This window comes from Coenobita brevimanus, chromosome 62, assembly GCF_032717465.1.
Source record: "Coenobita brevimanus isolate Jiangsu-jjx chromosome 62, ASM3271746v2, whole genome shotgun sequence".
Lineage (NCBI taxonomy): Eukaryota > Metazoa > Arthropoda > Malacostraca > Decapoda > Coenobitidae > Coenobita > Coenobita brevimanus.
In genome coordinates this window covers 29,702,349-29,727,365 of record NC_137015.1, presented here as the reverse complement: position 1 = coordinate 29,727,365, position 25,017 = coordinate 29,702,349, and the positions used below count along the sequence as shown (strand labels likewise).

At 43.4% G+C, this 25,017-nt stretch overlaps 1 protein-coding gene across 1 annotated transcript in view; it reads left to right on the top strand.

Moving 5' to 3' along the window:
- The window catches only part of CCT2 (chaperonin containing TCP1 subunit 2), a 221,640-nt gene that overhangs the window by 178,377 nt on the left and 18,246 nt on the right, over positions 1-25,017 (top strand). Inside the window, exon 10 of the mRNA XM_080275729.1 lies at positions 21,043-21,258. Within this exon, the coding sequence (XP_080131855.1) occupies positions 21,043-21,258 (216 nt within the window). The remainder of the gene's footprint in view (positions 1-21,042; positions 21,259-25,017) is intronic.

Sequence of the window (25,017 nt, the reverse complement as noted above, 5' to 3'; positions counted from 1 at the left end):
TGAAAATCATAGAGTAGTGTTTCTAGTGATAATATCAGGCTGTGGTAATCATATTACTGGGTGTCGGGAAGTGTAAAGTGGAGACTTCGTTACCCAACTTCGGAAGTCTCCACAAGTCCTACGGTACTCGACAAAGGCTCAACAAACATCCCAGGAGAAAGCTAAAGGTATGTGCCATATGCATATGTAATTATAATATTCTAGGACTAATAACTGATTTTTGGCAAATATTTTTACAAAGTCTGTCGGAGTGCGAATATCGCCGCGGGACACGCAAGGAGCGCCAAAACAACCCCGCGGTTTAAGGGTTAATAGTACTTTAACTTGCAATAAACGTACCAGAACAGTAATGTAAATATTTAACTTACAAATACAGTACTGTGGAAAAGCAGGACACGATCACGTGATCAAAACAAACCGTGCGTGGTGCTGCGCTGATGTTCGAGGATCTGGCCTTTCAAAGGCCGCCTTTTCGGAAATTTATAGTTGTTGTAATGGTTCTTTAATCTTTCATTGTCTTAAACGTATCGCAGCACTTACTGTGTATGATTGCGAGCACATTCAGTGAGAACGTGTCCGGGGTGTACCCTAACCAATGTGTAGGATACCTAACTATGCAGGCAAGTCTACTTGCAATCCGCGAGTACGGACCCATGGTTTTAGTGGATTTCTCATTTGGCCACATAGATAGTAGCCCCAAACGCAAACATAGGACAAGACCACAATAAGTAGAAGACCAATGCCAGGACCAAAATAGGAAGGAGAAAGGTATGCCCCCTCCCCACAGCCATTACTCTTCCCCTCACAGACGTATACTTCTTACCACTGTCTCTTTTCCTCTTCCTTTCTACCTTTTTCCACTTCTCCACACACTTCTGACGCTTACGGGAAGTTATAGGCACCACCTCCTCACTGTCACAACGTGATGAACTCGTCACCCCCCACTTCAACCTCAATAACAACAGCTCATCTTGTCACCAATAATCCATGATAAATGGGGTAAAAATCCAATACATAATAATTATACGCCTCGGTAAACACGGGAGGAAAGCCTCACTGGCATGCCGGGCTGGCCACATGCTCACTGATTGGCTGCTCTGGGGGAGTGGCAGAGAGCAAGAATGCTGATTGGTTTGGGCTGTGCAGCGTGGATGCCTGCCTGGCTCTGATCTGCTCCTCCACATGACTTTGAGCCCTTCTACCACCGTCCAAAAGGCCGAATCTTGTACAGCAACCAGTGCTATCACTGAGAAGTGGGTTAAGCCTGTTGTCTCCCCTGAATAACTCAAAACCAGTATATTGGCAGGGATGCCCCTGTGGCTCTAGATGTCTCATATACAGTAAAAGTCCTGTAATCTGAATGGCAGAGGACTGAGGGTCTTTCGGACTATTGTTTTTTTTGGATTTGGGTGGGACCTCTGAAAACATTAGAAATATGTACACTCATTATCACTAATTTCTGCCCATGGGTGCCCCCTTCCTACTCCTGTATACCCAGGGGAAAGGGGATGGGGGGGACGAAATGAGCTCCACCCGCCTCTACCCCAGCTCCCAACTCTTCCCCATACTCCTACCCAACCCCCCACCCCAACCCTCATGCTTAATTGGCAGTTACATCTCAAGCTGATTTCATGCTCAACATTCTTGGTCTTACTGCTAATACAAACATAGAAGACTAGGGTATGTTAACCCGTACAGCGTCGGCCGATTTGGCTTATATGTACACGCCCAGCGTCGGGACTATGGAAAAAATTTTTATTGGCTAGATGGGTCAGAAATGCTGAAAAAACATGAGTTTCATTCATGAAAACGTTCGTTTTCAACTCGAATGTTATTTTTTTTTCCCCATGTCGGGCATTGCCGAAAATTACGTTTTCCCCCCCATAGAGTTTTACAACCCTTACGTAATTCGGTCGCGGCTAGTCAACAACGATTTTCGTAAGCCTTATCCATTTACTACACATGTCTAAGATACCAAAATACTTACAATAGACTAAACTATTCACAAAATATACATATCTTGATATATTATATATTGTAGGCAGAAAAATGTAACATAAAATGCATATGAAAGGTATAGAAATTAGAGAAAAGTTACTGTAACAGAAAAGTAAGGTATTTGGAAAAAAAAGAATACTAATAAATAGGTAAAATAAAAAAAAAAACATGAGTTTCACAGATCAAGTCACTCAAATCCACAAGGAAATACTTTTTTTTTTCGTATATAAGAATGTTTACTTTTCATTCCCATCCCGTAGACTTCAGAGATTTTACGTATATTTGGTGGGGGAAAATAAAAATGCAGTTATGACAATTATAGGTTTACATTTTCATATTCAATGTATACATAAACAACCCCTGTTACTGTTGGTAAAGTTATTTCACCTTTCATCAGTTCTACTCGTTTGCCAGTACCACTAGATTCTGATGTTTCACTTTCGTTATTAGGAGGTAAATACTCATCCTCACTATCACTATCCACTAATGATGCATCGCTATCAGCATATACCACACTTTCACTCATCTTAGACGATACAGTATCGTCTAGAGCTTTGTCTATTTCTTCTTGGGAGAGACCGGAACGACGAGCTTGAGACATCTTGACAGCGTAAAAGCTCAACTCAGAGTGATGGCCTAGGTAGGCCAAGGAGGGGGTAAGGGAGGCCTGGAGGGGTCAGGTTGTACAGTGAGACAGTGGAATAAAACAATGGTGTTCATAGAAGGTCGCGTTCACACTGTCACGACATGTAAAGACTTACTACAAGTGTGCGAATATGAGGTGGTATATATACCACCGCGACGCTCTAGTCACTGGGAGCTCAGGTGGTATATATACCACCGCGACGCTGTACGGGTTAAACATATATAATTATGAACACACTGCATCAAGAAATTAATGCATTATGATGAAAGTAAAACAAAAATGTTAACAACAGCCACTTTCAGGCTCCATGTGTTGGGTGCGCGCACACACACACACACACACACACACACACACACACACACACACACACACACACACACACACACACACACACATACACACACACACACTGGGATGGATGCTGTTAACGTTTTTGTTTTACTGTCAACCTTATAATGCATTAATTTCTTCCTGCAGCATGTTCGTAGTTAAATTATACTGTATACTTTTTACATATCCTAGTGTTTTGTTTGTGTATTAGTAATGTGACTGTGTAAATTATGTGGTTAGCTTGAGATGTAACTGCCAGTTAACCCCTGAAGTGCTAACAGGATTGATCGATCCTTTTTCAAGATTAAGCAATTACACAAGATACCGAATGTGATCGATAGAGGGGCTTTTGGGAAAAACTGTAGACACTAGGCTTTGGCCCGATTGTGACTTATATCGATGCAAACGAATGAGAGCTAAGTCCTGAATAGGGAGGAGGGAGGATCCGGCTCCATACCCTTGGTGGGAGGGGGTGATTCCCCCACTGCCCTCTCGCCTCCTTCCTGTACCCCAATGTCTTTGTTCCCTTTCCCCCTCCCTCGCTTCTGACTGCCTCCTGCTTCCTCCCTCCCCCTTCCCCACCATCCTCCATCATGCCACCGTGGTTCCCCTCCTCCCTGCCTCACTGGGGAGGGTAATATCCCCCTTACGCACCCTCCATACATCTGTACTCCCTCTCTGCCATCCCTCTTTGTCTTGTGGTGTCTGTCTCCTACCTGTATGCCCCTGTACCACCCCTCCAGGCCTCTCCCCACCCCACCCCCTGTAGTATGCTGTCCGCTTACAACTCACCCCCCCCCCCATTCATGTTGCGTGTTTTCGTTCGATACCAGATTATTGTTTGTGTAAATGTATGCACTGACGCACAAAACATAGAATGTATGTTTTTTCATGTTTTTTTAAATGAATCTCCGTATATATACCGTAAAGTTTCCTGTAAATGTTAGTAATGTTTGTTTTTCATAATAATGACTATATTTGCTTGTTTCTCTTTCTCTTACACGATTATCATTATTTTGCATGCTTTATCTTTTTTTCTGCTTGAAATTCTTACAGCTACTTGATTTGACAACTTTGAGGGGAGAAGATGGGGGGAAAGGGTTGAGGGAAGAGGGGTGAGGGGGAGTGGGTGCTGGAGTGTGTAGCACCAAGGATGACAGCTACACAGCTATGAGGGAAGGGGACAGGGAGGGAAGGTGGGAAGGGGAGACCTGTTGGGGGGAAGGGTGTTGGAAGTAAGTGAGGAACACTGACATGATTATTTTGCAAGCTATTGTTTGGGAGATTTAAAAAAAAAAAAATCTGAAGGGGGATAGGGGGGAGGGAAGGAAGAGAGGGGGGAGTGATGGGAGTGGGTGAGGAAGGTCATGGAGGGGGAGGAATGAGGGAGGAATGGGGTGTGGGCGCATAGAAATCTGGAGTCGCTCTGCCTGAAAGGGTAACTTTTTTTCATCTTGGACAGGCTATAGCTTATGAACCAGTTGGTCTAAAATGCCCTGGTTTGCAGCATAAGGTGTGTAAATTCAAGCTCTAAACCTTGGGCATAACACTTTTTTTCTTTTGTAAGGGTAAAGAAAATTGACTCCATATACAGATTTTCATGCCGGTACAGTCAATCGAATTGCGTATCCCAGGGGTTAAGAATGACGAGTGGTGGGTTGGGTGGGGTAGGGATATGGGGGAGGGTTGGGAGCTGGAGTAGAGGCGGGTGGAGCTTGTTTCTTCCCCCCTGCTGTCTTCCCTGGGTATATAGGGGTACGAAGAGGGCACCCCTGTGCAGATATTTGTGATCATGTGTACACGATCATTAAATGAACAGTTAAATTAATATGGGTTATTGTTTTACTCACTGCAATCCATAGAAGTGTTGATGAATAGTTGTAGTCAGGTACATCCAAGTCCAAGAGCAAGTCCAAGCCAGATAAATCCTTAGATAAAGCCCAGAAAAAATTTTTAAAAAATTGCCTTGACAAATTCAGAGAATTAGGATTTTCAGATTATTGGTTGCCAAATTGGAGGACTTTTACTGTGGATGTGTAAATATATATATATATACAGTCAACCCTTGGCTATCACGGGTTTTGCTATCGCGTTTCATGGCTATCACGGACAGGTGAAATCCAACACGATTACCTTTATCGCGACCTCAAATACTGCTATCGCGGACAATGGTCGGCCAGAAACATTCAAATCGCGCAGGCTCCGCCCATGCGTATACTCGCGACGTGATTGGCGTGACGTCACAGGCTACCCGAGCGCTGATTGGCCCAAGACATGGTTACAGCTACCCATCCTTCCCGCCAAGGTTCAGAGAGAGTCAGCGTTACCAGTCGACAGCAGCTATAGCCGTGAAGACCTATTGTTCAACCACAATGGCCACCAATACCCCATCCAACCCTCCTACCATTGGTGCACGTAACGCGGCTAACCCAGGACGGCAAGTGAGGAAGAGGAAGAACCTGCCTTATGCTCAGGGTCCCTTCCAGACTCCTGATGAAGCTGATCAATTCCTAGACGAGATAGAACGTCGGAGGGTGGCCAGTAATACTCCACCCCAGCCTCGGAACCCCTTCAACCCACTCAAGCCCCTCATCCTCTCCAAAAATGTTAAGTAAAATGGCTTATTACAGTTAATTCTGTTTTATTTATAACCTTTATGTACTGTACTGTTGTTAATTTGCAGCATTGGTTTGTAATCCCAGGTATTTTAGTGAAGGAGATGTGAAAATAGGGTAAGGTTGGGTAAAGTTGGAGGTCGGGGAACCGATTAGAATTTTTCCCATTAGTTCTTAAGTATGTCTATCGCGATTTTGGCTATGGCGGGTCGCCTAGGGTACCAATTACTCGTGATAGCCAAGGGTTGACTGTATATATATATATATATCATCATCATCATCAGCCATTTGAGTATCCACTGCAGGACCTGCCTATCTCGACCGAAGTCGGGACGATACAGCCAATGTATCTCTACCGAGTGGCTTAGACTGCCTGGTAGAGATTGTTTGTAGGGTGAGAAGTGCTTGTAAGTGTAATTGTAGTGTTGGAGTGGATTTGGATGTGTGTGTAGTCTGTGAACCAAGTGTAATCGGCCTGCACAAGCTGACTGAGTGCAAGGATACTTTATAGTAAATGACACTGGTTCAACCTCAGCACCCCTTGTGTCTGCCAATGCAGTACATGGCCAGGTGAACACTCCCATAGTTTATTACCCTGGCAGGGTGCGAACCCTGGCTCACCCATGTACGAAACGCACTCACGACCACTGTACCACAGAGGCTTCATATATATATATATATATATATATATATATATATATATATATAGATAGATAGATATAGATATATTATATATATGTATTTGTGTATATATATATATATATATATATATATATATATATATATATATTTGTGTATATATATAGATAGATAGATTGATATATAGATTTATGTATATATTGTTACGGAACAGAGAAAGATAATGTACACTTTAAGTGAGAATACTAAAAATCACTACTGTCCCGTAAAGTTCCAGGTTCAAAACAAAACAGTTAGGTAAAATTACAAGTTAAAGTTTAATGCTCAAACTAACAACAAAACATTCAGGACTCATAAGGATAATGTAATGGCAAAAACAGGTTAAATATATGGTTAACTGCAATAGCCTTTATTAACACGAAATTAGCAAGAGTAAATTTATCTAAGTCAGCCCTGATAAAATGAGAAAGCTGGATAATACTCAGTGAATGCAAGATATATTATTACAGATACAAAATATTATTAATGATGGCTGACAATAAGAACCTTACATGAATTACAAAAACCTTACTAGGCCTAAGAATTAACCTTATGCTACACAGTACAAGAAAAAATGCAACAACAGTTATACTCAAATTACACACAGCTGCTAGATGGTTGGAGACTTCCTGAGCACTCACAATAATAACAACTGTACAGGGGAGGACAGAGATGTGAACAAAATGAGGAGCAGATCTAAGTGGCAATAATGCAGAGACTGAGCTCATTATATAGGGTCCAGCAGAGCCTGATACAACTTGTAAGAAGGACGCGCAAATGAAGCTAGAGGGGACAAAGAGTTGACAATCCTACTCTGAACAACAGAAAGGACGACTTACTGTACTATAACGGTAGAAGGGGGGACTGAGGCAGAACACGCTCGTGATCAAACATGCAGCATACTGTGCGTTAAAATTACACAAAGGATGATGAAATCATAGGCTGTGTAACACCTCCCCACAAAGAAAAAGAAATTTACAAAGGAAATTTCTTATTACTCTAAAACAATCTGTCTAAAGTCTAGATAAGCAATCTGCAATAACATTTTCTTTCCCCTTGACATGTTGTATGTCTAATGAATACTCCTGAAGAAGTAGACTCCATCTTGTCAATCTCTGATTTTTATCTTTAAACTTACTAAGGAATTTCAGTGGGTTATGATCGGTATAAATGACTATGGGGTCAAAACCAGAACACAAATAAAATGAAAAATGCTGTAAACCCAAAATCAAGGCCAAAAGCTCTTTCTCAATAGTTGAGTAGTTCTTTTGAGGTGGAGTGAACTTCTTACTGTAATAAGATACAGGGTGTTCAATACCCTGATCATCCTCTTGCAGCAAAACAGCCCCAGCTCCTGTATCACTTGCGTCAACAGCCATCTTAAAAGGCTTAGCAAAATTTGGAGTAGCGAGCACTGGCTGACTTAATAGGATAGCTTTAAGTTTGTTGAAAGAGGATTCACAGTTATCGGTCCAGACAAATTTAACTCCCTCTTTCAGTAGGTCTGTAAGTGGTGATACAAGAATTGAAAAGTTAAGAACAAATCTCCTGTAATAACCTACCATTCCCAAAAATCTTTGTAGCTCTTTCCTACTTTTAGGTCTGGGAAGATCACTTATAACCTGAACCGTAGCTCCTGGTGGTGCAACATGTCCATCACCAATTACGTACCCAAGGTACTGAACTTTAGCTTGACCAAACTCACACTTTGATAAATTAGCTACAAGATTAGCCTGAACCAAACGCTCAAGAAATTTACTGACATGGCATAGGTGATCTTTCCAGTTGTCACTGAAGATTAATACATCATCAGTATAAACAACAAACCCTGCCAAACCCTCTGTTACAACATTCATGAGCTTCTGAAATGTGGCTGGTGCATTCTTCATACCATATGGCATTACAGAACATGCAAAAGTCTTTCCTAGCGTTACAAAACATGAGATCTCCCTAGCACGTTCAGTCATAGGTACTTGCCAGTATCCCTTTAACAAATCAAACTTACTTATGTACCCAGCCTTTCCGATCTTGTCTATGCAATCTTCCACGCGAGGGAGAGGGTAAGTGTCTGTTTTGGTTATCTGATTAACACGTCTGTAGTCGATGCAAAGCCGCTGTGACCCACCTTGCTTAGCGACTAGAGTAACAGGAGAACTCCACTCGCTCTGACAGGGCTCAATCATCTTGTGGTCCAACAGGTAGCCAAGCTCCTTCTCGATGAGAGGAACTTTCACTGGGTTCACACGGTAAGGAGGCAATTTAATTGGCTTTGCGTCTCCAACATCGACATCATGCATCAACACAGTGGTTCTTCCTGGAGTGGCACGGAACACTTGCGGGTACTCCTGCGGTAATGCCGAAAACTCCTGCCTTTCCTCGGGAGGTAGATGAGAAAGCTTAGTCTGGAGATCATTCATGATATCAGGATTCTTCCCCAAACTATCACTCAGGCTCATACTGCATGGGAGAGCTTCACTTGCAGACTCGGGTGGAACAGCTACGGTGCAGACTGGATTATTTTCGTCCCCCCTGTGATATAACTTTAACATGTTGATGTGACAAAGTTGCTTGTTCTTTCTACAATCTGGTGTGGCGATGACATAGTTGACATCACTGAGTTTCTTCTCCACGAAATAAGGACCACTAAACTTGGCTTGAAGAGGTTGCCCATGAACTGGTAGCAGAATCAAAACCTGATCTCCTGGCTGAAAGTGGCGTAACCTGGACTTCTTATCATACCAAGTCTTCATCTTCTCCTGAGCAGCTCCTAAATTCTCTCTCGCCAGCTGTAAAGCAGTGGTCAGCCGTTCTTTGAACTTCATCACATACTCCAGCAGGTTGACGTCATCTTCCTCCGACAGCCAGCATTCCTTGAGTAACTTAAGGGGTCCTCTTACTTCATGGCCAAACAGTAGTTCAAAAGGTGAGAAGCCCAGTGATTCATTTGGAGATTCTCTTGCAGCAAACACAATGAATGGAAGACCTTTATCCCAGTCTTTCTGATGTTCCAAACAGTATTTCTTGAGCATCGATTCGAGTGTTTGATGATATCTCTCCAACGCTCCTTGGGTCTGGGGATGGTAAGCTGAAGATGTGCTCTGGGTGATTCCCAACTCTTTCAGAGACTGCTTGAAAACATTTGACATGAAATTACTTCCCCGGTCTGACTGTACCTTCTTGGGCAGACCAAACTTTGTGAAGAACCCCAGCATTTCCTTAACCACGTTCTTTGCTGAGATATTTCTAAGTGGAATGGCTTCAGGATAACGAGTAGCCATATCAATCAGGGTCAACACATAAGAAAATCCTGAAGAAGTCTTAGGAAGAGGGCCCACAATATCCACCAACACACGGGTGAATGGCGCCTCAAAAGGAGGAATGGGAACTAGAGGTGCAACCTTTTCGGTCTGATTACACTTCCCCACAACTTGACAGGTGTGACAAGACTTACAATACCAGGAAACATCCCTGAAGATACCTGGCCAGTAGAAGTGTTTCAAAATGCGTGCCACAGTCTTCCTCACTCCAAGGTGTCCTGCCAAACTGGAATCATGAGCCACTCTAATGATATCCTGCCTACAAACACGAGGGATGACAACTTGATGTACAACCTCCCATTCACAGTCGGCTGATGCTGTTGGGGGTCTCCACCTTCTCATAAGTACTCCTGACTTTATATAATAACAAGTAGAAGCACCAGCTGACTCTTCCTCACTGCAAGCAGAGTTAGCTAGACCTTTCAACTCAGGGTCAGCAACCTGCAACTCAACCAACTCTTGACGAGACAAATTATCAACACTACGGGGTACTGCCTCATCTGGTGAGTGGTCCAAATTAGCAAGAAAAGTGTCAGCTAGGATAACATCATCATCATCATTATCCTCTAAGTCACCAGTAACTTTAGACTTAGCCCTAGTGACAGCACATGCAGAGAACACATCAGGGACATCACAACCCTGGGCCGCAGCCACCGGCTCACTAGACAACTGAGGAGCTGGACACACTTGACTTCCACCAATATCATTTCCAAGTAAGAAAGTTACACCTGACATTGGGAGTGTCTCAACCAACCCAACCATAACGGAACCATTAACAAAACCAGACTCTAAATTCACTCTGCACAGAGGGACAGAGAAGTAATTATTCCCTACACCTTGTAAGATTACAGTTTCGTCAGAGGAATTAACATTAGAGCCTAGAACACTGGTCAGCATAAGGGATTGGCAAGCACCTGTATCACGATATATTTTAACTGATTTCTTGTCATTACTGTCCAGAGGACTGACAAAACCATCAGACAGGAAATTAGCACATGAACTCTTGAGAGTGTCACCCACGTTACTGCTCAAAAGAGGAGCTCCATCATGAGAATTTAAGTTACCCCTCAAAGCAGGTTCAGTTAACTCGGTTAAAGAACTCTGGGAACTCTCAAGGGTGGACACTAGACCAATTGACTGAATATTTAAAGACTCCTTTTTGTTCACATCACACTGTCTCCTGAAACATTTCTCTGTAGTATGACCAAGCTTACTACAATATGTACATTTACTTTTCTGAAATCTAGAGGTGAAGCTGGTATTTACTTCCTGAGGAACATCATCTTTATTCTCTTTCCTGTTACCTGTACTCTGAGTAGAGGCAACGTACTTACTCTCAGCTTTCCTTTTTTCTTTAGAATATCTCTTGTGAGTGAGAACATATTCATCAGCTAAAACTGCAGCATCAGACAAATTATCTATTCTTTTCTCATCAAGATATAGGCTTACATCTTTATTAACACACCTTTTGAAGTCCTCCAGCAAAATCATCTGCTTAAATTTACCAAAATCAGAATCCACATTCTTAGAATTTAACCACTGCTCTAACAGATCTTCTTTGATTTTTGCATACTCAACATGGGATTGCTTATCTTGCTTGTAAGTTGTCCTAAATTTTACTCTATAGGCTTCAGGAACAAGCTCATAGGCCTTAAGAATCAAGCTCTTAACTACATCATAATTATCATATTGATCCTGGGGGAAAGATGCATAAGTTACTTGAGCTTTACCAGTGAGAACAGTTTGAAGGAGTACTGGCCAATACTTTTTGGGCCAATTAAAACCTGTAGCTACCCTCTCAAACAACTGAAAATACTTTGTTAAATCAGATTCATTAAAAGGAGGGACAAGTTTAACATTTTTAGCCACATCAAAATCATCAGAGCTAGATGATCCAGTTCCACCTTGTTTCATGCGATACTCATGGTCTGCCTGAATCCTGGCAAGTTCAATTTGTGCCTGTATCTGTGCCTCCTGAATACGAGCCTGAGACTCCGCCTCCTTAGCCTGAGACTCAGCCTCCTTAGCACGTGCTTGAAATTCAGCCTCCTTAACATGAGCCTCCTGCAGGGCTAGCTGTAACTTAGCTAATTCAATCTGCTTTTGCTCATTTGGAGGAGTTACATTAAACAAGCTTTTATTAATCATGCCAACAATTTGATCTTTAGAATGATGAGAGCGAACAGCAATTCCCAGTTGTTGAGCAACAAGCTTAAGTTCATTCTTTGTTCTGTTTTCTACATCACACACTGTTTGCACATTTGGCAAAAAATCTTTGGCTTCATCAAGCGTAGTAATAGAAGACATCATGAATAAATCACAGTCACAAAATATCAAGCAATATCCTTATGATAATATCCTGAATATCCTGGCGAGGTCGCCAAATTTATGTTACGGAACAGAGAAAGATAATGTACACTTTAAGTGAGAATACTAAAAATCACTACAGTCCTGTAAAGTTCCAGGTTCAAAAAACAGTTAGGTAAAATTACAAGTTAAAGTTTAATGCTCAAACTAACAACAAAACATTCAGGACTCATAAGGATAATGTAATGGCAAAAACAGGTTAAATATATGGTTAACTGCAATAGCCTCTATTAACACGAAATTAGCAAGAGTAAATTTATCTAAGTCAGCCCTGATAAAATGAGAAAGCTGGATAATACTCAGTGAATGCAAGATATATTATTACAGATACAAAATATTATTAATGATGGCTGACAATAAGAACCTTACATGAATTACAAAAACCTTACTAGGCCTAAGAATTAACCTTATGCTACACAGTACAAGAAAAAATGCAACAATAGTTATACTCAAATTACACACAGCTGCCAGATGGTTGGAGACTTCCTGAGCACTCACAATAATAATAACTGTACAGGGGTGGACAGAGATGTGAACAAAATGAGGAGCAGATCTAAGTGGCAATAATGCAGAGACTGAGCTCATTATATAGGGTCCAGCAGAGCCTGATACAACTTGTAAGAAGGACGCGCAAATGAAGCTAGAGGGGACAAAGAGTTGACAATCCTGCTCTGAACAACAGAAAGGACGACTTACTGTACTATAACGGTAGAAGGGGGGACTGAGGCAGAACACGCTCGTGATCAAACATGCAGCATACTGTGCGTTAAAATTACACAAAGGATGATGAAATCATAGGCTATGTAACAATATATATATATATATATATATATAATATATATATATATATACATATATATATTTTTGTGTATATATATATAGATAGATAGATTGATAGATAGATTTATGTATATATATATATATATATATATATATATCTATCTATCTGTCTATTGCCAGACGCCTTAATCCCGTAAGGGTTGGCCACAAACTAATCGCCTCCATGTCACCCTGTCCCCTGCCATTTCATTGCCCTGCTCCCAGCTCACACACCCCTCTCTCATATACCTCTCCACACCATCCCTTCATCTCATCCTTGGCCTCCCCCTCCCTCTCCCCCCCTCCACCTCTTACATACACTCTCCTCGTTAGTCTCTCGCTCTCCATCCTCTCGACATGGCCAAACCACTTCAGTGAGTTTCTCCTAAAGCTTCCTATTACATTCACATCCACACCACAACACTCCTTCAATGCCCCATTTGTCAGTCTGTCTCTCCATGTAATTCCACAAGCTCCTCTCAGCTCATTTCCACTACTCTCACTCTTGACTTCTGACCCTCCAGCAATGTCCAAGCTGAACTTCCATACGTTACAGTTGTTATCACAGTACTGTCATGTAGTAGCTTTTTCACCTCCATGCATACTTCTTTGTTTCTTATCACTGCTTTCAAGGAACCAGCAACCTTTCTTCCTTGTTGCACCCTTTCAAGCACTTTGCCTTCTAAACTTCCATCCATAGTCATCACACTACCCAAGTACAGTAATCACTCTAATATCCGGACGCCCAATAACCGAACATCCCCACTAACCGAACCTTATCGTCCTGGGATCAAACATTCCCAAAATGGTCCGAAAATCCAAAAAAAAATGGAAAAAAAATCGATTTTTTGCCGTCCGTAATTTGAACTTGCCGCGCGCCGCGTGAGAGCATTGTTTTGGTTCGTCATTCCTCCGACGTCCGATAGAGCGCCGCTGCATCCTCCCCACTTCCCGCCTGTCTCTCACCGCGACTGGACCTACGCTCTTCGCCATGGCTGCCCACGTGCTCGCTTTTGTGGTGGTGCCGTACTTGCTGCAAGGCCTCCTGCTGCTCTCTGCCCTACTCTTAGTGTGTGTGATGATGGCCCCGCCTCCTGAGAAAAGGAAGAGAGTGGTGTTGACTCTGGAGAAGAAACGGGAGATATTGGAGAAGGTTGATGCGGGTTGGTCTTCCTCTCGCATTCTCCGCAAGTTCAACTTGGCCCGGTCGACTTTGTTCGATATCAAGCGTTCCCGAGACAAGCTCATGCAGTACACGGCTGACTTCTCGTCGAGAAGCAAACGCAACGTGGAGAGGAAGGTTATGTTTACCCCCAAGTATGCAGAGATCGACCGCTCCACGTTGATTTGGTATCGACAGCAACGTGCAGCTGGTGTGATGGTACGTGGAACGGAGCTGAAGGCTGCTGCTGAGAAGTTTGCAAGGCTTCACGACGCCCTAGACTTCAAGGCATCCGAGGGTTGGCTCTTCGCGTTCAAGTTGCGACATGGCCTTACTAACCGTAAAGCACATGGCGAAGCATTGGACGCTAACGAGGATGGAGTGGACGAGTTTCGGCACAAGGTGAAAGGCTTGATCGACAGGGAGGGCCTCACTCTCGGTCAAGTCTATAACGCTGACGAAACTGGCCTATTCTATCGCTCGGTGCCAACGAACACTCTCGCCGATGAGACGGAGAAGCGTGTACCTGGCCGCAAGCTTTCTAAGGAACGGATATCTGCTTTGTGTTGTGCCAATGCTAACGGCATGCACCGGCTTAAGCCCGTTATTGTTGGCCGTGCAAAGCAGCCTCGGTGCCTTCGTGGGGTGATGGATGTCCTTCCTGTCGTATGGTACCATTCTTTGAAAGCATGGTTCACAGCTGTGATTTTCAAAGACTGGTTTCACCATCACTTCGTCAAGGAGGTCATACATTACCAGACGAAGACACTGGGAATTCCTCGCGACCAGGTAAAGGCTCTCCTTCTCCTCGACAATGCACCTGCCCACCCGTGCGACAAGGACTTGGTTGCTGAGAATGGCCGTATTAGGTGCATGTTTCTGCCACCTAATACGACTGCTCTCATTCAACCAATGGACCAAGGAGTGATCGTGGCAACAAAGCGCCTGTACCGTCGGAAGTTCCTGGACGAGGTGATGGTGGTTCTCGAGGACGAGGACGAGCGCAGGGAAGGACGTGACACTCGAGGCAAGCGGACTTTGGAAAACCTTCGCCGCTACAACATCAAGTCTGCGCTGTACAACTGGGCTAGTGCATGGAAGGAAGTCCCTGTGAAAACTCTTGAAAATGGTTGGTCTCGTCTGCTTCTCGGAACAGATGTGGAGTACGATTTCCTAGGGTTTGACGTGGATGACTTCCATGCACGGCTACGTACGCACGGCGACGATGTTGATGTGGACGATGTTCGTGAGTGGTTGGACGACGACAAGGGCGATCCTGGGTATCAGACGTTGTCTGATATCAAGATCGCGTCTTCGGTTGCTGGTGTCAGTCCCGAACTTGAAGATTCCGACGACGAAGGCGATGATGATGCAGACTCCGCCCAGCAGGACACTACTCCAGCCATCCCCAAGCTGAGCGCACTCTGGGAACATCTAGAGTTCGTCCTAGACTACCTGGAACACCCGGACTGCGACAGGGAGATGGGGCCCTTGGGACTCGTGGAGGAAGTGCGTGCTTTCCGGCAGCGCATCATCAATCGCCAGAATCGTCGGTCCTTGCGTCAGTCAACGATTGACAGTTTTTTCAGGCCCGTGACCCCCGCTGTGCCAAGCCCTGGTTCCACTCCGTTGCCTCCCCAAGACAGGCCCTCATGCTCCGAGCCACAGCCCAGCACATCAGCTACAGTGGAGTCACCGCTCGACGTGAGTTTGCGGCTGTCTTCAGAGTCTTCTGTAGTCGGTACGCCATCACCACTACCCACCGATGCACCCCTTGGACGCCTGCCAGTGATACTCTTGGGCTCTGACAGTGAATAAACAGCAAGAACTTCTCCACTAGACCACACGGGAATTTTGAGTGTTGTGCAGTGAAAAAAACGGTGTGTTGTGTTAAGGTTTTCAAGTTGGGAGGAAAGACTAAGTAGAAAAGAAATTTAACGTAACTAACCTTCTTTGTTTTGGCTTTGGAAACTTAAAAAAACTTGGGAAAAGTTAATGTGCAACACTTAAATTTAATGGAACATTATTTGGACTAAAGTGAACACTGTGAAAAGAACGGACTTCTGTGTGTTATTGACTAAGTTCAGTGCAAGACTTCAGGAAGAGTGTAGTGCAAGTGCTTCAGGAAATCGTTCTTACTGTCAGAGTCCGAGAGGAGGCGGTTATTCATCGAGGTGGCCAGGGACTTGCTGTAAGTAGCCAAAATGTTTCATGTTGTACTATTTTCCATACTATATTTACCAGAATGTTTCATATTGTATTTTTTCCCATACTATACTTACCAGAAAGTGTCATACTGTACTTCTTTCCATACTAAACTTACCTCATGCATGTGCAGTAGGAATGTGTTTTTCAGAGTTCGGTTAGGTTCGGTTAGAGTCCATAAGTACCAGAATGTTTATTAATGTATGAACATTTTTCTTATTTTCTTACGTGTCCGACTCTGGGCAAAGGCTCAGGGCCTATTTCTTGGGGGCAGTCACCTATCCCAAGGCCCAGTAGTCCTCCTACACCTCCACATGTCACCACTTCGGCGCTAACACCCACCGTCCATATTGAATACATGCTAGGGCAGTCTCATACAGGACTGGTGTATTGGTATTAGCGGGGGTATTTTTACGACATGTCGGCGGGTCATCTGGTAGATCAGGAAAGTCTGCCTTTTAGGAAATTCAAATCCTTAAACTGTTCCCTGCCCCAGCCGGGATTCGATCCTGGGTCCATTAGGACTGCAGGCCGCCTGTCTACCGATTCGGCCACTGCCTCCCCCACATTTTATGTTTCTATTGCATTTATTTTATGTTTCTATTGCATTTATTTTATGTTTCTATTGCATTTATTTCAGTCATTTATGTGCCTTATTGGTGTGATTTGGGTGTTAAATAGGTGCTATGCATGTCCGGAGGGAGTTGTATAGGTGTTTCTCTGTGTTAGGGTCCGTAAGTACAAGTCCATAAGCTGGGGCCCAATATCCGGACGAAACCAATATCCGAACCTACCGATGGCTCTATTGATCCGGATATTGGAGGGGTTACTGTACTTAAACGCACTCACATTTTCCATTTCCTCCTCATCCAGCCTCACTGTACATTCACTGACTTCACTTCTCTTGAAGACCACATCTTTATTCTTCCCTACATTCACCTTTAGATTCTGTTTCTTACACACACTCCCAAACTCATTCACCAACCCTTACAGCTCCCCTTTGTCGTCACTTAACAACACAGTACAGTATCATCTGCAAACAACTGTACAGGTAGTTTCCAAACAGTGCCTCTCTCACTAGGGCCACTCCAACATCCACTGCCGTACCTTGTATGTCTTTTATATCCCCATCCATATACAGATTGAACAACCATGGAGACATGACACATCCCAGTTTCAATCCAACCTTCAAATAGAAAAATTCACTCAGTTCACTCTCCATACGCACTGCAACCTTAGCACCCACATACATACTCTTCTTGGCATTCAGTAACTTCCCATGTACTTCGTATATTCTTTATGCTTTCTCCAAATCCACGAAGGCCGCATACAACTTCTTTCCCTTCTCTGGAAACTTTTCCACTAAAGATCTAAGGAATGAATATTTAATCTACACAACCTCTTCCCTTCCTAAAACCTCCCTGTTCTTCTCCAACTAATTTCTCTGTTATTTCCCTTACTCTGTCAATAAGTATCCTACTATATACTTTTCCTATTACACTAAGAAGACATATGCCTTTATGATTACCACACACTTCTTTTTCCCCTTTTCCATAGCACAGGGGAATAATTATACCTGACTTCCAATCCTCCGGGACTTTACCTTCCTCCCATGCCAATCTGTGCGTCTTCCACATCCATTCTATTACTATCTCTCCCCCATGCTTCAGCATTTCACCACACACTCCATCAGTTCCTGCGGCTTTCCCCATTTGAACTTTCTTCATTGCTTCCACAACTTCCATCCTACTGATTTCTTCCTCTCTTCTCACATCCCTCCTTCTCCCAGCCACCTATACTTGCATTACATTAATTCTCTTTGTTCAACAGTTCCTTAAAGTGTTCTCTCCATCTGCTCACTTTTTCTCCCTTCACCACTAGTAATATCTTTCACTCCCCAGCTAACTTCTTTGGCACCCTGTCTAACTTTCTTTACCTCTTTCCAGAAGATTTTCATACATTCCCTCCACTTTACCCTCAGGTTCCTTCCAAATTCCTCATCCACACTCTTCTTACCCTCTCTTACTAATCTTTTCACCTCTCTCTTCTTCTCTACTTCTTCCATGCCTTTGCTTCTCATCCATGCACTATATGCTTTCTTCTTTTATGCCACAGCCTTTCTTACCTCTTCAGTCCACCATGCTGTTCCTTGCACTCCCTTTCGTCTTCTCTTCACCCCACACACCACCTCATATGCTGCACAGATTTCTTCTGTGAATATCTTGCACATGCCTTACACGTCCCCCATGTGCTCCAATCCATATTTACCCTCTGCTTCCCTCTTATATTCTGCCTTTTTTCCATCCTCTTGTAACATTTCCACTCTCCTTGTATGTGCTACTTCCTCCTGTCCTTCCCTTCTTCTATTTCTCCATTTTATTTGGACATTCTGACCACCACCAAGTGGTGGTCCAAAAGTCCACTCCCCCAACCTCTATATACTCTTGCAGCCATTGCACACCTTGTCATCCTCTCATCCACACACATAATCAGTCATTGCCTTCCATTCATTCAGTTCACCACTCACCCTTCTCATCACTCGCCATGTATACCTGTGGATCATTTTGTGCCTGAAGAGGATATTAGCTATCACTGACCCCCTCCCAGCACAGTTGTCCACTAAAGCACTGCCATTCTCATCCATCTCTGCAGGCATACCCCACTCACCTACTACTCCATCCACCTTCCCATGCCCTATTTCTCTATTCATATCTCCAATCAAAAACACTCTCTCATTCCTGTCAAACTTTTCCATGCATGCTTCCACATTTGTCCAGAACTCTTCTCACTCTGCTTGCACGATCTTGAGTTGGCACATACATACGCACCATATACAGTATATATATATATATATATATATATATATATATATATACAGTCGGCGCAATGGAAGTCTGGACCTTCTAATTCGCACCATATATTTGGTAGGGTCCAAGAAATATTGTAGGAAAATTCCTATAGTTGGTGGATTTTTTTCTGGTGGCTTCTAGCAACTTTATAGGCTTACCACCAAATGCTGTGAGATTATGAGCTCAGTGCCTGCCTGACTTTGGATGGGAGAGCACGTCAGATTTTCTTGTCCTGCCTGGCACTTGTTAATTTCAAAGCTCTCATTTTCACACCCTCCTCTGCCTTAGTGAATCATTGGAGATGGGTCCCAAGCCATTAACTGATGTAGAAAAATCCCGAATTTTAACTATGAGAGAGGGAAATGTAAAAATTATGGATATTTGTATTCGAACTGAGCGAGGAAAATCTACCGTTATGGCACTCCTCGCTGCTGCCCGCCACCTGCCAAAAAACACAATTCCCCAACATGAAGACAGGCTGAGACCTAAAAGGAAGACATCACCAACTACAGACAGGTTACTGAAGCAAGCTGTGATAAAAGACCCACATTTGACTGCTAGACAGCTGAAAGATATGTACCCAGAATTGCTGAAAGATGTATCTGAAAGAACCATACAGCATCGACTTCAGAGAGACTTCATGATCCCCAGCCGTACTGCTGCACTGAAGCCTCTCCTTAATTTTTACATTTTCCTCGCTCATAGTTAAAATTCGGGCTTTTCCTACATCAGTTAGTGGCTTCAGACCCATCTCCAATGATTCACTAAGGTAGAGGAGCGTGTGAAAACAAGAGCTTTGAAATTAACAAGGGCCAGGCAGGACAAGAAAATCTGATGTGCTCTCCCATCCAAAGTCAGGCAGGCACTGAGCTAATAATCTCACAGCATGTGGTGGTAAGCCTGTAAAGTTGCTAGAAGCCACCAGAAAAAAATCCACCGACTACAGGAAGTTTCCTACAATGTTTATTGGACCCTACCAAATATATGGTGCGAATTAGAGGGTCCAGACTTCCATTGCGCCGACTATATATATATATATGATAAAAATACAAAAAATTATTTTGAAACCAAAGTAAAACACCATGTCTACAATAAAAACACAAACAAAAAATGATTATGGTAGGATGAGGAAATAAATAATTCTAAGCTAATGTTGGTGGAATGTTATTAAGTACAACAGAAAATTTTAAAAAATCTAATCAGACAATACATTAGTCAAATCTTAAAAACAGAGAAGGGGCGTGGAGCAGTTATGTGCACCCAGTGTGTGTTGTAGGTGGTGGGTGAGGTGCGATTCAGCCAGGAGGCATTTTATCTCATCACAACAAGTAAGAACAACAGAAAAATCTGATTTGCTTATGGAGTGGCCTGAAGCTGTAGAGCAATTTCCACCTTTCTCTGCCATCCAAAATTTCTGTGAAGTTTTAGGCCACCCCATAAGCGAATCAGATTTTTCGTTGTTCACACTTGTCGTGACGAGATAACACATCTCCTGGCTGAATCACTCCTCACTCACCACATACAGCACACACTGGGTGCACACGACTGCTCCATGCCCCTTCTCTGTTTTTAAGGTTTGTCTGATGTATTGTCTGACTAGATTTTTAAAAATTTTCCATATTACATTCCACCAGCATTAGCTTAGAATGATTTATTTCCTCATCCTACAATAATCATTTTTTGTTTGTATTTTTATCATAGACATGGTGTTTTTCTTTGGTTTCCTAATAATTTCTTGTGTTTTTGTCATAGACTTGGTGTTTACTTTGGTTCTATTGTATTTTCCATAGATTTGAAAATGATAAATGACTTGTCGAAACGTCACAGTTTATATATACAGTATTTGTATATACAGTATTATATTACATATATATATATATATATATCTCTCATCCAGACAAGTCTGGGACCACAACATAAACAACAACATTGGTAATTATTAAAGTTGTCGGCCTCTTCTCTAAAATACATAGCCTGCCCAAGAAATTGCTCTCCCTTCTCTGTTATTGCTCCTTACCTCCACTTTCCTCTGTAAACTGGCCCATTTTTCTTCTAGGATGTAGTGAAACCCTAATGGCGAGAGCAGTAATGGAAGCGGCTACTCATGTCCCTGGAAAGGAAGCTCTTGCCATGGAATCCTTTGCCCGGTCCCTCCTGGCCATCCCAACCATCATTGCAGACAATGCTGGATATGACTCTGCTCAACTGGTTTCAGAACTCAAGGCAGCACATGCTGAGGGTCGCACCACTGCAGGACTGAACATGGAACAGGGTATGCAACACCTAGCATGCTGGTTATTTTTATCCTTGTTCGTACCTAATTGTATCTTTACAGGAATGAGTAAGGCTTGTACTGTCCCGTGTATTAAACCATTTTTATCATACCTATCCTTAAATTTATGATAGTTTTGGCACACATCTTTCAATCGATAGAGCATTCCACTGATCATTTGCCCTATTTGGGAAGCTGAATTTCCCTACGTCTTTGTCACCTCTCTTTTTATGCAGTTTTTTTTGCAGTGTCCTCTTGCTGATGCCACCCCATAGGTTATACTCATTGCAGGCTTTCAGGCATTCCTCATTTTCCTAGTTCTTCATACTTTTTTGTCCCTGTTCCTACTATTCCAATTTTAACCCTGAAATTCCTAGTATTTCCTACCTTTTCCTACTTTTTTTTTGTCCCACAACTCAAAAAAATTGTACAAAGCTATCCTGCAGGAGTAGTGAGCAGTCATTGCAGGTCCTCACAGAGTATGCCTCTTTAGTCTGCATAAAGGACCTTTACCAGCACCAGTGTACTTTGTTCAGTGAGATCAACCACAAGACTGAGGTGTCTCAGCACTCCTACAAGAAAGCATCCCCAGTACAGGGCAGCAGTGGGGCTTGTGGACTACAGCCTAGTGAGCTGGAGAAATTGGCAACCGAAGAAAAACTCTCGGCTCTGAAAGTTGCTCAGATCAACTACAGCTACACTTTTCAGAAGGATGTTTCCAGGAGAGACAGCTGAATGCTTCACTGCAAGCAGGACCAAAGTCTCCTACCTGCTTTCTGATAGACTGAGACCTTACTACAGAAAAGAGATGTGCAACTCCATACATGGAGCAGTCATTCCTTACACTCTACAGTATGATGAAACAGGCAATTCACAGAACCGGAAGCAGTGTGACCTCCTCATCAGATACTGGTCTCCAGACATGGGCCAGGTCTATGTCAGGTTCCTAAAGGCTTTGATGTTTTGTCATGCTCCTGGTAAGGCAGTTGCACAAGCAATACTGGATGCCTTGCTAGAAGATGGATACCACCTACCTCTGGTCCACCGGATACCAGGTACCTCTGGTCCACCTCATCCTTGGATTGGATGGCCCAAATGTCAACAGAACTATTTGGAACTTCACCAACAAACGCATGAAAGAAAGTGGTCTGTTTGGTAAGCTCTTATTCATACCCTGCAACTTGCAAGTTGTGCACAGTGCATTCCACCAGGGTCTGAATGTATTTAGAGAAGATGCTGAGTGACTGGTACTGGATCTCTTCCACTACCTGAGAGCCTCCTCATGCTGCAAGGAAGACTTCTTTGAGACTCAGCTTGGTCTTGGGCTGGACAAAGAGATGTTCATCCAACACATCCACTGCAGATTATCCCAGCAGTGAAACGAGTCACAGGCAAACTAGATGCAGTCCATCAGTACTTCTTCAAAGATGTACCAAAGGCTGCAAAGGAAAGCAAGACAGAGAAAACCCTGGAAAGCAATGAAGGTATAAAAGGATCTGCCAGAAACTGAAGGATCCTGTAGTAGGGGTTCAACTCTGGTTTCTTGAGAGCCCGAAGCCGGTGTTCAGCAGCTTCCAGACTCTCTTCCAGAAAGAGAAGCCACTCGTTCACATTCTCCATGATCAGCTGTCAGAACTGGCGCGCACTTTGATGCTGCGCTTTCTCAAAACAGAAGCAATGGGAGAGAAAACTGGCAAGAAGCTGCTCTCGGTAGATGTCAGCAAGCCAGAGAACCATTTACCTGATCAGATGCTTGTGGTTGGCAGGTCCACTCGTGCAGCATTGACAAAGATGAAGCTTGAGCAGCAGAAATCACCAATCAGAGAAATGAGGAAGTTCTATCAAACTGTCACAAAATATCTGGTCAGTAAGGTTCCTCTTGGAAGTGAGATCCTGACAGACTTGGCATCACTGCATCTCCTGCTTCAGAAGGCTGAATGTGGGGTACATGTTGTTGAAAGAACTCCCAAGAAGATGCCACAGGTCATCAGGCAAGAAAAGATCAGCCTACTGACAGATGAGTAGAAGCTCTATCAAGCACAAGAGATCCCAGAGAGCTGGTACCTAGAGGATGGTTTGGAGGAATATCTACACATTGAACACTACTGGTAGAGGGCACTCAAACAGAAAAACTCTATGGGATCAGCACAGTACACAGTCTTGCCCAAACCAGTGAAAGCATGTTTATGCCTTGCCTATGGCAATGCTGAAGTTGAGCTTTCCCTGTCAGAAAACAAGAGAACTGTCACCAGTGAATGCACCGTGCTGTCCAATGAGTCAGTAAATGCACTGAGAACAACCAAAGATTCTGTCAGAGTTATTGGACATGGCCATGTCCATGCTATGCTTTGATGCAGGCCAGCAGATCTGCTTACTGTGCGTACAACACTTGAATTGCCGAAGGGAGAGAGAGAAGAAGGCCAAGAAACAGAGTCTGAAAGAGCAGAAAGAAAAGGAAGTCCAAGAACAGCAAGAAGCCATCAGTTCTTTGGAGATGAAGCAGCGAAAGCTGGAGGACAGAGAGAAATTTGTCAGGAAGGAGCAGGAGAAGAGCAAGGAAAAACTGATGGTGGCTGAGTGAGGCAAACGGAAGGCTACAGAAATATATAATAGACAAGAACATGGCAGAGGTCACTATTGTTCAAAGCTTGGTGGAGGTAGCAACCAAGAAAATGGAGTCAGCTCGAAAGAATCTGGAGAAAAATCAGAAAGAAAAACAGGATCTTGATAGAAAGCACACGAAGATGATGGGAAGCTACTCATGCTAAGTTTATTAAGTAACAGATGAATTCTAGCCATAATTTTGTGGCCAATTTAGCAGAGTCATGAGTCCTCATGCCTGTTTATGTCAACTGTAACAAATTGTAGAAGTTAAAAACTGTTGTTTGTATTTGAAAATGTTTAAAACATTTATTTTAACTGCTCGTTATATTGTTCGGCATACGAGGTGCTCCCCTTAAGTTCCAGTAATTTGAATATTGTAGAAAAATAAGTTGCCTTACCTCCTAGTTCTCACTGTTGCCTTTGAAGTAGTCCCCTTGGGCACGTATACAGTGGTCCCAGCGTTTTTTCCATGAGCCCGTGCATCCCTGGAAGGCTTCGGACATGATGGTCTTGAACACCAGTGATTCTGTCTGGATCTCCTCAATCGAGTCAAATCAACGCCCATTCAGTTGTAATTTCATCTTGGGAAACAGGAAAAAGTTGCAGGGGGCAAGGTCAGGTGAATAGGGTGGGTGGGGAATGACTACCATGTTAGTGGGAGCCAGGAACTGCTGGACAACAATTGATGTGTGAGTGGGGGTGCTGTCATGATGCAGGACCCAGTCCTTGTTCTTCCACTTCTGGACATTTGTGGCAGATGTTCTCCCTCAAACGCTGCAGAACTTCACAGTAAAACTTTCCGCTGACAGATTGACTGGGTGGGACGAATTCCTTGTGAACAATCCCTTGGACGTTGAAGAAAACAATCAACATCGACTTGACATTGCTGCGAACTTAACACGTTTTTTTCGGCCTCGGTGAATTGGGAGACTTCCATTGCAATTGCTGCTGCTTTGTCTGTGGGTCATAACCATAAGCCCATGATTCCTCACCAGTTATGACCTTGGAGATGAAGGCGGCATCATCTGTGACCTGATTCTTGAGCTCACTGCAAACTGCAACGCAATGTGCCTTCTGTTCGTCACTCAGCAGTCTTGGCACAAATTTTGCGGCGATGCGTCTCACACCCAACATTTCCGATAAAATGCGTTGCAC